The sequence below is a fragment of the Thermobia domestica genome, unplaced genomic scaffold (assembly GCF_964235325.1).
Source record: "Thermobia domestica unplaced genomic scaffold, izTheDome1.hap1.1 HAP1_SCAFFOLD_318, whole genome shotgun sequence".
Lineage (NCBI taxonomy): Eukaryota > Metazoa > Arthropoda > Insecta > Zygentoma > Lepismatidae > Thermobia > Thermobia domestica.
In genome coordinates this window covers 114,928-129,489 of record NW_027656032.1, presented here as the reverse complement: position 1 = coordinate 129,489, position 14,562 = coordinate 114,928, and the positions used below count along the sequence as shown (strand labels likewise).

Here is a 14,562-nt window from a genome sequence, read left to right as displayed (position 1 = left end):
CATTCACCATCTGCAGACCACATAACGAACCATGAAGCGCTACATGCTAGGAATATTATAAGCAAAGATAAGAAAAGAACAATTTCGATCTGAAAGAAAACAGGAATGACCGATACTATCGTGTAAATAAAGGTATAGATGACTGAACTAATTATTGACATTATACCAAGGGACAAACAGTCGAAGCATGAAGAAGTATGTACTAGGAATATCACCCGCAGAAATAAGAAAATATCACCAGGATTAGAAAGGTGACAAGGATAACGGATATCATCATGAAAATAAAAGTATCAGTGGACGAAACCAATCCTTGACAGGATACTAAGAAACGAGAAAAAATTAGGAAACGATCCAATACAAGGTAGTGTGACGAAATCAAGAATCACTACGGAAGATGGCCATTTTTGCAATCACTCGGCGCTCACTCGAGCTTACGCGGACTAAAGCTTATTACCAGCTAATATAAATGAAGTCCATGTTAGCTCAGACTTGCGCTCGCTTGAACTCGAGCTCACTAATTTACTGAGTCTCACACTAGCTCGATCTCCCACCCATTTAATTCATTGGAGTCACACCGACTAAGGGCTCAATATCTTCAATAGGACTCACGCTGGCTCGAACTCAGGCTCTGGCTCCAGGACCAATTATACCGCTTGTGATCCACACGTGCTTGTGCTCAAATATTAAACTCAAAGTTTGTTGAGCCCAAGAGCCAGGCTCACAAATGAATGTACATATCGAAATAATACAATTACCTGAAAAAGTGCAACTTTCCATATTAATATGGCGTTAGATAACCTTTTGTTCTCAGAACACATGCACGTGAAATGGGATCAAACAGATTGTAAATAGCAGTGTGTCACTCAGTTCCGTGAGAGAGAGGATAATGGAGATGGAAGTCTATACCGAATTCGTGTCTCCAAAATTGATAACAGTGTTGAATTATGTTCAGATCTGGGGATTAGGGAAACTAGAGAAGATATTCATCCCGACTTTCCTCGAACCACGCTCCAACAGTTTCAGCGTGAATGGATAAATTATTATCTCAGAATATGGCGCCGTTGCCTGCAAACAACATGTGGACCATGAGATGTGCATGGTTCCCTAAAATGGCGACATAATCACGGGACAGTGACAAGACCGGTAAGTTTCAACATAGAACCAATTGAAAATCAGGACATTGTGGTACACAGAATCACAGAACTAGTGCCATGTTTCACGTTTGGGCAGAGACACTTCGGATCATAAGCTTTTTGGGGCGTCCGCCACGTTGAACACGTGATTAGAAAAAAGGTGAACGATAATTCATATAATCCGTCCATATCAAACGTTTCCAGTCGTCAGCGTCCACGTTGTATGTTTGAGGCATCATTGGCGTCGTGCGAAATTCTTATGGATCCCTTAGCAGCGATTTTTGTCCGTGTAACCCGATTCCGTATATCTGTGTCATATAGCTCCCCGGACTGTGATTGTCGACATACCTTGTGGCAGGTACTATCTGAGTTTCTTTGTCACTTGTATGTCAGTCGCACAACAATTCTGAGTGACTATCTGCTTTGATCGATGTGGTTTTGAGTTTTGCGATGAGTCTTGTAGTCTATTATTGCCTTGAACACTGTCCCTCACGATACGCCTGGCATACTTGCAGCTTTCGTCACGCTCGCACCATATAACCTAGCATCAATAATTTGCTCTCTTTGGAAATCAGAGTGCCCACTCGTTTTACACTGTTCAAGGCTCACCAACAGCCTGGCATTACGGTCGCCGCTTGACTGTTGTCAACCCAGACATCTGAGGGTTTCCATCTTCAGGGGTTTCTATCATTTTGATAACCGTATATTATAACCCTAGTCTTTGGTTTGATCCTAAACTATATGAATTTGTGATGGACAACGTATTCGCGGGCTTTCTCGGGGCTTATCCTTTCTTCCCGACTTTTTAAAACCATCATTTTTTTAATAATCTTTCATCTTCATTGATCATTCGTCTTCTTTTGCCTAAAGCCTAAAGAGCATAAGGACTTAGCAAAAAACTCAAAATATTTCATATATAAAATCCAGCATTAAAGGAAATTACGTTCTTTTAGACTTTTTAGGCACGATACGTCACTAAATTGCATGCGTACAGTAATTTCAACGTCAAGAAAATTGTTCATCATAAAAATCTTGAAAACAGAATAGACGGTACCGGAAATAGAATGACAGGAGTCTTACTCTCAATCCAATGTTTGAATTACAAAACTATATTTTCCGTTAAAAAAGAAAGAAAGAAGGAAGAATCTGCGTTACAAAGCACTGAATATAACGAACACTGTAACTTTGTTAACCGGCTTTCTCTTCTCGACAAACGCTCAGTGAAAGTGGATGGTGTACTTGGTGAAGTAATACCGGCACAGAGTTGATGTGCGTTTTGTTTTGTTTCCTGTTATCAGTCATTTCTTTGAAATGTATTATATATATTGCAGCATTTCTTAAGCCGTTACTCACGAATTTCCATATTTATATTTATGCCATTGAAAGCGGAAATACGAAACTCAATTTTACTTAGAAAATAAACGGATAATGATGTCTTCATAAATAATGTGAAAAAATGAAATGAAATCTTTGAGTTTTACGTCCCACCAGGGGTGCCCACAAGGGGGGGGGGCTGTGACGCAAACTGCGTCATTGAAATATTTGGGGGGTTAAACATCTATATAAATATGTTTGAGGGGGTGTAAAAATTAATCGAAAAGATTTTTTTCATGGAAGAACACCTACGAATAGACAATTGAGGGGGGGTGCGTCATGGACATGAGGGGGGGTGGGCACCACTGAGTCCCACGGTTATGCCGGTTAGGCTAAAGGAGACGGTGATGATGAGTAATGAATGAAAATGGTGGAATGAAGAAAGTGGGAGGAAACGGGAGAACCCCGAGAAAACCCACGCACGCGGTGTTTGTCCACCACAAAGTTCACTTGGTGGGGGCTGGGATCGAACCCGGGACTATGAATAATGTGATTCTGCAAATTTGTTATTGCTGTTTTGTGGTTTCTGCAAATTTTAGTTATTGGCAATAATAACGAATGACTACAATGTAAGGTGTAAAAATATAAAAATATCTGTTATATTATATTTTATTGAAAATATTACATGTAGTGTGTGTTAATGTTATCAGGGTCGTACACAGGGGTGGGTCCTGGGGGTTCGGACCCCTCCCCCGACATCCTGACTTACTAGTAAATTTAGTCTAATTTTAAGGGTATGTTTACAAATTTTCGTATCATTTACCCTCATATGGAATTTAGACAATGGCGCCGATCCTGGGGAGCCGAGGGGGCCCGGAACACCAAAGCTCATGTGCCCCCCTATTGTGTTTATGAGTATACAATATTTGGCATAATTTGAGTGCAATTTGTGTTAAAATCTTCATACATATACCTTCTGCATCTGAATGCCCCCCATTTACAGAGAAATCGGCGCCCTTGAATGTAGACCATCCTCAAAACGTTTCGGAGCCCATTAAATAAATTCCTGCGTACATGTCTGACTGTTACGAATATGTGTGTCACTGTTAAGAATGTGTGTGTCACTCTTAGAGCCTGTCTATTCCACCTGTGCCCTCGGAAAATATGCGAATTATACTTTGGCCCCAACCCCGTCACCCTTTGGCGGATGGAACGCTCCCGTTGCTTAAGGAAAAGAACTGAACTTTCTCAACCGTGTTGCTAATTTGTCATTCAGTCGTTTGGTCTTGGCGAGTGAAGATCGTAGGCTACTAAGAGTGGCTAAGAAGACAGACCACAGCGATGTTCGTGAAATAATTTATTGTGGCAACGCTTCCGCAGCAACAATTGAAAGATCTCAGCCGCAGCAACTTGTCCCTCCTCTTTCGAGGGAGGTACGGGAAATTACATATCGACAGCAGCGCCAGCAAGGGCACAGTTGAAATAGAAGGGCTCCAGGACTAAATGTGTCAGTTTTAGAACGTTATTATTAGAATACAAATAACAATAGGTACAATATATTAGTTAAAAGTGTATATTTTGTTTTTACACATACAGTACACGGGGACAGGAGATGTATGCAGGGGAGGTCCTGGGAATTTGGACCCATCGAAATCCCGACATTTCTGTAAAGAGCGTGGAGAATATTCCACTAAAATCCTCCTACGGTAAGGAAACTGTTTTGGTAGACATGAAATTGGTGGACACGGGTAGTGGCGTTAGTAAAGTCGAGATCCCCTAATCACAGCAGTGATGTCAGAAATCGGACCCGGGCCCCAGAAATGGGGTCCCGGAGATCTAAACTGGAATTACTTCTATTTACCTACTAAAATATGGAGTTGTTGATGCGGGTACGTGCATTGGATGCTAGAGGTATGAGATCACATTGTCCAGTTTATAGGAGCCACAGACAATGACATGCAGCTCGTTTTTAGTGAGACGATAGAAGGTTGTGGCAATATGGGCAACTGAGATAGACGTGTAACCAATTGTATTCCTCTGTGTTATATTAGTTGGGGTCAAGATATTCGCAACCTGACCTATCTTATTCTCCATTTTCATGCGATCCAATAGGCGTTGGGTCATAGCTGGATTGTCTTGGTTCTCGTTGTTCGTCGGGACAAAGTTATTAGGTAGTGTGCAAGCAATTTCGAGCGCCTGAAAGTCGTGTATCAGCGATACGTTCTGAACTGGGAAAGCAAAGTAGCGAAACCTTGCTTTCAGCTGGCCAATGAACTGTTCGACGACGAATTGAACCTTGGTGACTCGTCCTAACTCGTTGACTTGCTCAGTCGACTGCTGGGTATCTTCAGGGGTCCTCGTCTATGTAATATCAAAATGGATGTCACTTGCCTACGCACTTTTCCTAGCATCTCAAAAGGCACGGTCCGCAACCAGTATATCGCTCGCTTCCATGAAAGGCAGCTGGTTATTCTGGAAAATATAATTGGAAATGGAGGCATCGTTCTGAGTTGCAGGATAAGGAGCAAGCAAAATCACCAATCGCTTATTAAAGAGGGTCAGCGCCATAAACTTGTTTAAGAGGCTTCATCCCATCGAAATTAAAATCCGCTAATTTTACAGTAATTATGTGATATCTTCAAATAGATAAAAGATAATTGAAATGTGGAACAAGAGCGCCCTAGACAATATCATTTTGCGTGAGGTACCCTTAACACAAGTCACCTAGTGGCTTCCTGTTTCCAGCCGTTTAGAAACGCGAAAATAAATGACAATTTTCAAAATGGCTCTAAATCGAAAGCAGATCAGTGAGTCGTGATAACGGTATCATTTGTAAAATGATATTTTCTAGGGTGCTCTTGTTCCACATTTCGCTTATCTTTTATCTATTTGAAGATATCACATAATTACTGTAAAATTAGCGGTATTTTAATTTCGCCGGGAGAAGGCCTCTTAAGGTGTCCTTCTGCACGGATCAGGTCTTACGCTGAAAGGCATAGTTTTCCGAGCTGTCGCATTCTAGATATTGCACTGTTTTGAAATACAAGTTGGGTAGCAATGCTATTTTTCTCAAGCAATGTGGCTCGATCAGGTGTATTGAATAGTTGTACCATCACTTCGCGCATTGCAGTGATTGCCGAAAGGAATATACTAATTCTTCTCTTCGGTGAAGCCAGTTTTTAACAGAATCGTACGGCAAAGTGCTTCATTTCCTTCTCTGTACATTGATTCCCTTTCATAAAGATGAAACTAAACTATTCACGAGATGGTAGAAATATTAAAGTTAAAATCAGGTTTCCGTTGATATAGATGCATTTATAAGCAAGTTGTATTACACTTTGGCTAGTAGATACCTATAACTAGGTCATGAAATTTTACAATTTGATTCTCAATTTCTGGATTTCATGTTGTAACGTTAAAGCTAACATTTATAACAAATTGCAAGTGAATGAATAGGCGAAACAAGAACAGTCAAGGGTGCTCAGTGTTAAGATCCAGAGAAAAACCACAAGATTAATTGGTTCATTAGCGTTTACTTCCTTCATCAGCAGCGAGGCTATATGGGACAGGACGTTCAGTTTAAAGTAGGATTTCAACCACTGTAGTTCGTTCGATGCTCTCCAACTGGAAATCGAACTCGGGAAGTTCTGAGCTAAAGGTATACACAAGCATCTAGACAAAGGATGAGGGAGCAAATGCATATCCTTCTGACTTAATTAAGACAGTTCACTCTGACCTGCTTCTAGATATGCATACTTAATGAATTCAATTGATTCTATTTATTCCCTAATGTATTGAGCAGTTTAATAACCTCTGTAATACTATTTTCAGAATAGTATGTGTGATTATGGGATCGCTGATCCTCGCGGGAACTTTCTATGATCTGATGAGATTGATGAGAAGAAGTACCAGTTATCGAGTGACACCAGCCATCATCCAGTGTTGTAATTATCCTTACGAACTTGGGAACAATCTGAAGAAAGGGAATGACAACGAATTCAAAATCAACACCATATCAGGAGCTCTTCAAACCAAACTCAATGGACTTTCTGTTAAAGGTAAGGAAGAAGCAATTTATTTCTTTTAGGAGCAAAAGTAAATTCACCAATCCATATCTTCATAGACATTGTGCACTTTCTCATTCTTGGATACTGATTTAAGCTATGTATTGGCTGGACAATATTTAAAGCATTTTATCTTATATTTCTTTTAAATGTTGCTAGCGTTTGGAACACTGCTCGGTACCACTTAAAAGATATGAGATTTTAAGGCAGATCTGGTCCTTCTGTGATTATTTCCAACTGAATTCTCTATGATGTCACAGTTTGGTTCTCGCCTTCTCAGTGAGAGTAAAATGAGCTGGCAAGTAACCTGGCGTTGATAAAAGACAGTGTTAACAGGCAAACAAGAACATCCGTAGCATAATCGATGAATTTACAGGTATACTATTCATAGATCAGTCACTGAGCGTGCACTGGCAAAACTTATTCTCCTATGTCATCCACTCCCCTCGTTTCCTCATAGTATTTCCCTCTGCTTTCCTCACATTGTAAAACCACACTCCTACGTAATACATTGGCCAGTTGGAAATTACTGTTCTAGTTCTTCTTAAGACCAGCATGTTCCCATCTCAAAAATGATCTTTTTCTAGTCCTCTTTTCTATCCTTACTACAGACTTTGAGAATTACCTTTTCTCATGTTTTTGTGGGAGATCGCTCCCTTAAAACGGCCAATGCTTCAGAAGTTTATCCGGACCGTAATTGCAAGGCTTGCGATAATATGCTTGTTTGAATTTGCCTAAAGAACACAGATAACCCTTCCGAAGAAGGGTATTGGAATACGACCAGTTATACCTACATGGAGGTTGTTTATTCACTAAGTAACTCTATATCTTACGGAATTTGAATGTTTCACAGAAATAAAACCTTGACATTGGGTCCTGCCCTATGCTAATGCAATCCAATCAAATACATCATTGTTCTACTATCTTCTTCTCACACCTCCCTAAAGAATTCATTCCTACGCCCTTTCTGATTAACACAATATGTGCTTTTTATTTGTATATCGTGGAAGTTATGCACACAGCTCACCTTGTTCATTTACACGGAGGAAATTAATTACAGGATATTTTAATGCCATCTTTATATTATGACTGTACATGTGCTCAACAATAACAAAACCACCCAGCAAACGACGAATGCCATTATTCAACATGTGACCCGAACACAACTACGACATCACCGCACACAAGGATAACCACGATTTGATATGAAAGACGCCTCAACACCTTCGACGGTATCAGTCTCGCCAGATTGATTACTCCTGTCCTTCTCTTGGCTGTGTCTGGGCCCTGCTGGGTCCTGAAAGCTCCTTACCACGATATCTTGGCTGCATCTGGACTCTAAGATGTCTTATCACACTCCTGGCTGCGTCTGGGCCCTAAAAGAAGGCTAAATCTTTTTTTCTTGGCTGCGTCTGGGTCCTGAAATTTCTCCCACTCTCTTGACTGCGTCTGGGCTCTGAGAGAAACCATTCACCGACCTCTTGGCTGCGACTGGACCATGATGTTCTCCGGACCTGTCACTTGACTACGAATGGGCCCTGGACATTCCTAACCACCTATCATTGAATTAAGGAACATTATTGATCTTCGGACCATTTTTGTTAAAGCGTTGTACTCTAATATATTGTAGTGAAGTTTTATAATAAAATGGTTGTGGGAGAAAGTCCAAATCCAATGTACCATCATTTGTCTACCAGTTTGCTTTCCGCAGAATTTTGCAATATTGATATGGACCAGGATATTTTTTGACAGTTCTTCATTCATATTAATTTTCAGGTAATTTTCTGCCTAGCGTTTGGTATATAAGAATTTCTTTACAGTCAGTCTCTTGCTCTTCCTTACTTTGAAAGTAATTTTCCCTAACTTAGCAGTGTGTAAATCTTCCCTCATTATTTAAGAGATTTCAGTAACTTGAAAACAAAAACTTTGTTTTTTTTTAATTCCTTTTTCATGAGAACTGGGTTATCATTATAATTTGCCAGCAAATTGCCACAACTTGGAAGAGATAGATCAAAAGATATCCGTGGTAATTCTTAGATCAAGTGGACATAAGTTGGCCGAAACTTAAGAAGTCCAAGCCTAAAGTCGAGAGCAGTCAGGGAAGTAAAAAGATATCTATTCATTACTCGAAATCTCTCGATCTAAAGTTATGGCCATTGACATCTAAGCAAGTAACACTATCATCACTTGAATATCCTCAATCTATTACTATGATCACCGGTGTCTATGAAGGTAAAATTATTACTACTCGAAGTATTTCAATCTACAACTATGGCCATCGATAGAGGTAAAACTATAGTTACTCGAAGTCTCTTAATGTATAATTATAATCACAAACGATTATGGAGATAAAACTATCGTTACTAGAAGTATTTCAACCTATTACTCTGGCCATCCACGTGTATGAAAGTAAAATTATCGCTGCTCAAAGTGTTTCAATGACTATGACCACTATGACCACGGCACCTAAGAAGGTAAAACATCATTACTTCAATATTTTCAAATCTATTACTATGAGCACTGAGGTCTATAAAAGAAAAATTATCCCTACTCGAAGTACTTCAATTTATAACTATGGCCACTGACGTCTGAAGAGGTAAAACTATCGTTACTTGAAGTCTCTTAATGTATAATTATAGTCACCAACGTCTAAGTAGATAAAACTATCGTTATTCGAAGTCTCTTAATGTGTAATTATAGTCACAAATGACTATGGAGATAATACTATCGTTACTAGAAGTCTTTTAACCTATTACTTTGGCCATCGACGTCTAAGAAAGTGAAGTTAACATTACTCAAAGTCTCTCAATCTGTCACCGGCGTCCAAGGAGAAAAAACTATAGTTATTATCCGATATATTACTATGGTCACCAATGTCTAAGGAGGTAACACTATCATCACTTGAATGTTCTCAATCTATTACTATGACCACCGGCGTTTAAGGAGGTAAATCTATCATCACTTGAATATTTTCAATCTGTTACTATGACCACCGACTTCTATAAAACTAAAATTATCCCTACTCGAAGTATTTCAATCTATAACTATGGCCACCGACATCTAAAGAGGTAAAACTATCGTTATTCAAAGTCTCTTAATGTGTAATTATAATCACCAACGTCTAAGAAGATAGAACTATCGTTATCCAATGTCTGTTAATTTATACTTATAGTCACAAACGACTAAGAAAATAAAACTATAATTACTACAAATCTCAACCTATCACTTTGGTCATCAATATCTAAGGAAATAAAGTTACCATTGCTCGAAGTCTCCCCATCTGTAGCTATGGTCATTGCGTCTAAGGAGGTAAAACAATCTTTATTTGAAGTTTTTCAAGCTGTTATTAGTGAAGTCGACGTCTAAGGAGGTAAAACTATCTTTATTCGAAGTATTTCAATCTATTAGTAGGGCAACCGACGTCTAAGGAGGTAAAACTATCTTTATTCGAAGTATTTCAATCTATTAGTAGGGCAACCGACGTCTAAGGAGGTAAAACTATCTTTATTCGAAGTATTTCAATCTATTAGTAGGGCAACCGACATCTAAGGAGGTAAAACTATCTTTATTCGAAGTATTTCAATCTATTAGTAGGGCAACCGACATCTAAGGAGGTAAACTATCTTTATTTGAAGTTTTTCAAGCTGTTATTAGTGAAGTCGACGTCTAAGGAGGTAAAACTATCTTTATTCGAAGTATTTCAATCTATTAGTAGGGCAACCGACATCTAAGGAGGTAAAACTATCTTTATTCGAAGTATTTCAATCTATTAGTAGGGAAACCGACGTCTAAGGAGGTAAAACTATCTTTATTCGAAGTATTTCAATCTATTAGTAGGGAAACCGACGTCTAAGGAGGTAAAACTATCTTTATTCGAAGTATTTCAATCTATTAGTAGGGAAACCGACATCTAAGGAGGTAAAACTATCTTTATTCGAAGTCTTTCAATCTATTAGTAGGGCAACCGACATCTAAGGAGGTAAAACTATCTTTATTCGAAGTATTTCAATCTATTAGTAGGGCAACCGACATCTAAGGAGGTAAAACTATCTTTATTCGAAGTATTTCAATCTCTAACTGTGGCCAACTACGTCTAAGGAAGTAAAAGCCCATCTTGTCAACCATCTTTATATTAAATCACTGTCCTTATTTCTTGGAAATCTTGAAAGATACACTCTCTCACGAAACATTGTCGATGGATTAGTTCGATATTTAGTTATTAGAATTATCTTTAATCTTACCCTCAGTATTAAATGAACTAATCTAAGACTTTAGCAACATTAGTGTTAAGTTTAATGAACTATGTACTCTCCTACGTGGACTTCATTCGCGGTATGGTGTTTATTCCATGTTTTACACAGAAGAAGAATTACAACTGAAAGTGTAGGAACTTTGAATGCAACGACAGCTTTAAGATCTTTTGTAATCTTTCATTTATGTTAAATATCATGGAGTTGTCAAAAATTACTAAAAGTCAGTAAGAATGATTAATGTAACCAAAGGCTCATTAGATCCCCTTTTCTTTCTATGCACTCTATTATTGCTTCCTGTATTTACAAAAGATGGTCTGTCAAAATAATGAAAACACAAGTAGTTGTTACACGTGATGGTGGTGCAGTACCAAGCTCTGCCTGCCGTCGTCTCTGCACTTCTTTCATATTCTTACATTTCCAAAAACACATCAAACCCACTTTCGTTGCTCAAAGGAAAGGTTCCCAGCCATGTTGTCAATTACTTGTCGCTACTGGCAACTGAACTGAAAACAAAACAAAAACGAAAACAAATAAATGGATACACACAATAGTCATGAGAGCGCCAAATAATAACAATTTGATCAGGTTATCTTTGATCCCTTCTCTGCCATTAACTTTAAAACAGTATGGGCCTTCACAGATTACGTGACTTTGTGTGTCGAAGACAAGCGACATTTTTTTCTGTCGCAGGCTTGTCGCGGGGTAATGAATTTCTATTTGCTACAATGGATGTACCGCGGGACCTTCGCACACTACGCGGCAAGCGTGACATTGTTGAAGGTGGTCGCGGGAACCTGCTACCTGCGACAAACTAAGACCTTTGCATACTACGCGACTTCGTGTGTCGAAGACGCATCACAGCGCCTTAATTTATCTTTTCAACAACCAGATACTCATTTTGAAAGAGGAACTCAACAGAAATTTTCGATACAGACACTTTCATTGCAGAAATTCAGGCACAACCTAGTATACGGAACTCCAGCAGTGATTCCTATAACAACAGAACTGAAAAGATGACAGCATGGGAAAAAGTATGTTGTGCATTCCATAGTGGGTTCATGGGTATACCATCGAAAGAGAAGAATCGTATCGGTAGTACACTGAATGTTGCCATTTTGTTCTTTCTTACATTTTCCAAACTTCGGTTCCAAGCTAATGGACTGTTTGGTGGAAATTGCAACATAAAACTACATTGTTTATCGCGGGTGTGTGTCGAATATCAGTGACGTGACAACACAGCCTGTCGCGCATCTTCGACACACGAGGTCGCGCAGTCTGCGAAGGGCCTATAAATCCCTTTGTGGACACTTGTTTTCATGTTCTTATTTTATATCTTTGTTATTATACATTTTTGAGGTAATAATTTAAGTATAATGAAATAATTACTTGTGCAAGTAAACTGTTATAAAAATAAATATTTAAAAATTTCGCACAACTCTCATACTGTTTATACGATTTTGTCATCTTAAAATCATCAAATAACTAATTTAAATTATTGTTTTCATTGTTGTACAGCTAACAATGAATATAATGGAAACCATGTGGAGTTATCAATCAATCCAGAGAAGACAAAACATGAAGAAACAAATGCAGATGAGGAAAGTAAGTTATTTTTAGTGTATTTAAGTATTCAATAATTTTCAATTTTACATCCAGTATTGTGAAGTTGAGATTAAGTTAGGCCTACTAAAGAAATAAAAATAAAAATAAAATGACTACCTACAGCAACTATTTGTATAGTGAACACAACAGCAAATGGTAGTTACAGAGAGATATACGTATACGTCGAAAGAGGAACACATCAGGATTATTTTGTTCCGAATGGTAGGCTGGGAGGATAATAAGAAATTTGGAAGTTACGTGGGTATGAAACTAATGAGTTATTTTACTCTTAGTAATCTCAAATGTCAAATTGATGCAATTATCTGCGCCATTCGATATCTTTCGGTCGCAGGGTTCAGTTCTGGGTCCGGTACTATTTTTAATAATGATAAATGATTTACCTTTAAATACTAATGCCACATCAATTCTATACGCGGATGATACTATCCTACTTAATATAAATACAAGGTTTGAAGAAGTATATATGAAAGGTCAAGGCGCATTATCAGAATCAGCGACATGGTTTAAAAGTAATGATTTTGTCCTTAACCGAGACAAAACAAACAAGTAACCTTTAGTCTAAATCACTGTAATGATAAAGAAAACTACAATGAAAATGAGGTTAAATTTCTTGGTATGAGTTATGTATAGACAGCCAACTAGCCTGGGGAAAATGTAAAATATGTATGTACCAAGCTCTCCCGAGTGCTCTTTCTGTTAAGAAAACTAAAAGATGCAATTTCCCATGAGTATATAGAAATTCATATTTTGCATTTTTTTTTCCTAGTGTAATTGGATATGGTATGGTATCGATTGGACATGGTATTTTGCTTTGAGGTAACAGTAGTCAAGCACATGATGTTCTAGTGTTGCAAAAGAAAGCTATCAGGATTATTGTTGGAACGCTAAACCATTATTTATCAGGCTTAAAATAATGACGGTAGTTAATCTATATATTTATCAAGTGCTACTTTACATTGAACAAAACCTTGCTAATATGACACTTAGGGACGAAATACATACATATAATACTAGATGGTGTAAGAAAATTGATGTACCCTTTACAAGATTATCGAAGATCAGAAATAACTATTTAGTTTTAGGACCAGAGTTGTCTAATAAACTTACAAACCTTCATACAGCAGCTGCTTAAAGGTTTATAAAAGAAAGTTATATGATTGGTTAATAGCAAATTCATTTTATTCGATTGAAGAGTTTAGTGAATGTGTAGAAACTGTGTCGTAATTTCCAGAGTTATTCCGGCTATTTATTATACTATTAACCAGCAACTGGTTGTTTGTGTAGTATGAATACTTTTTCTTCTCTTTTGTTTTATACAGACCTATATATCTATATGTATATCTCATTTGGACGTTGTCTATTGCTTGTAAAGCTCAATGACAATAAAATATTCTATTCTATTCTATTTCTGTCATATTTTCGTAACTGAAATCATTTCATATCTATTGGTGTGGTTTAGTACTCATCCTATACTCACAGATCCTGAAGAACTTAATCCTATTAGGAGGAACTACACGTCCTATTATACATAAATAACTCTAATGGTTTAAAACATATAATCATTTATCATAGCGATTCTCGACCTATGGGTAGCGGCCGAATGATGGTTTCTGGGAGAATGTTCAGTAGGTAACTAAATTCTTATGTCAAACTGAGATCTTGCATCTACATTAATAAGTTTTAGCGTACGTAATTAAGATATGCATTTTCTAAAATTTTGGATGATACATTAAGTAACTCCTGTCATTCTTCCCTATATGATGCTTTTGTATTTAAGTTAGAACTAAGTATAGAAAGGAACTTAATGAATTTTCAAAATTACGATTTAATCGCTATTGAGCACTATCTTTGCGATTTACGAGAAAATGAAAACTATGCATACTAACGTAGGAATTGTCTTTATTCTTCTGCACTTCATAAAGTTTAATATTCTAAAGACCCAACACTGGAAAGGGTTTAGAAACTCTGCTCCAGCAAAAACGACCCACTCCACTAGTTAAAGTTTCAAGGCAATATATATATATTAGGTATTAAAAAATGTACCTATCCAATTCTCATATTAGTAACAACCTATACATTCAAATAAGGAATGCTTTGGTCGAGGTAGCTTCAAGGTACCTTAAAAGGCCCCATCACGGCGAAATTAAAATACTGCTAATTTTACAGTAATTATGT

General features: G+C 37.7%; 1 protein-coding gene across 1 annotated transcript in view; it reads left to right on the top strand.

Annotated features, from left to right (window-relative positions):
* The window catches only part of LOC145676737 (nose resistant to fluoxetine protein 6-like), a 118,012-nt gene that overhangs the window by 47,420 nt on the left and 56,030 nt on the right, over positions 1-14,562 (top strand). The window contains exons 4-5 of the mRNA XM_081747549.1: positions 6,279-6,505; positions 12,280-12,366. Coding sequence (XP_081603675.1) covers positions 6,279-6,505; positions 12,280-12,366 — 314 coding nt within the window. The remainder of the gene's footprint in view (positions 1-6,278; positions 6,506-12,279; positions 12,367-14,562) is intronic.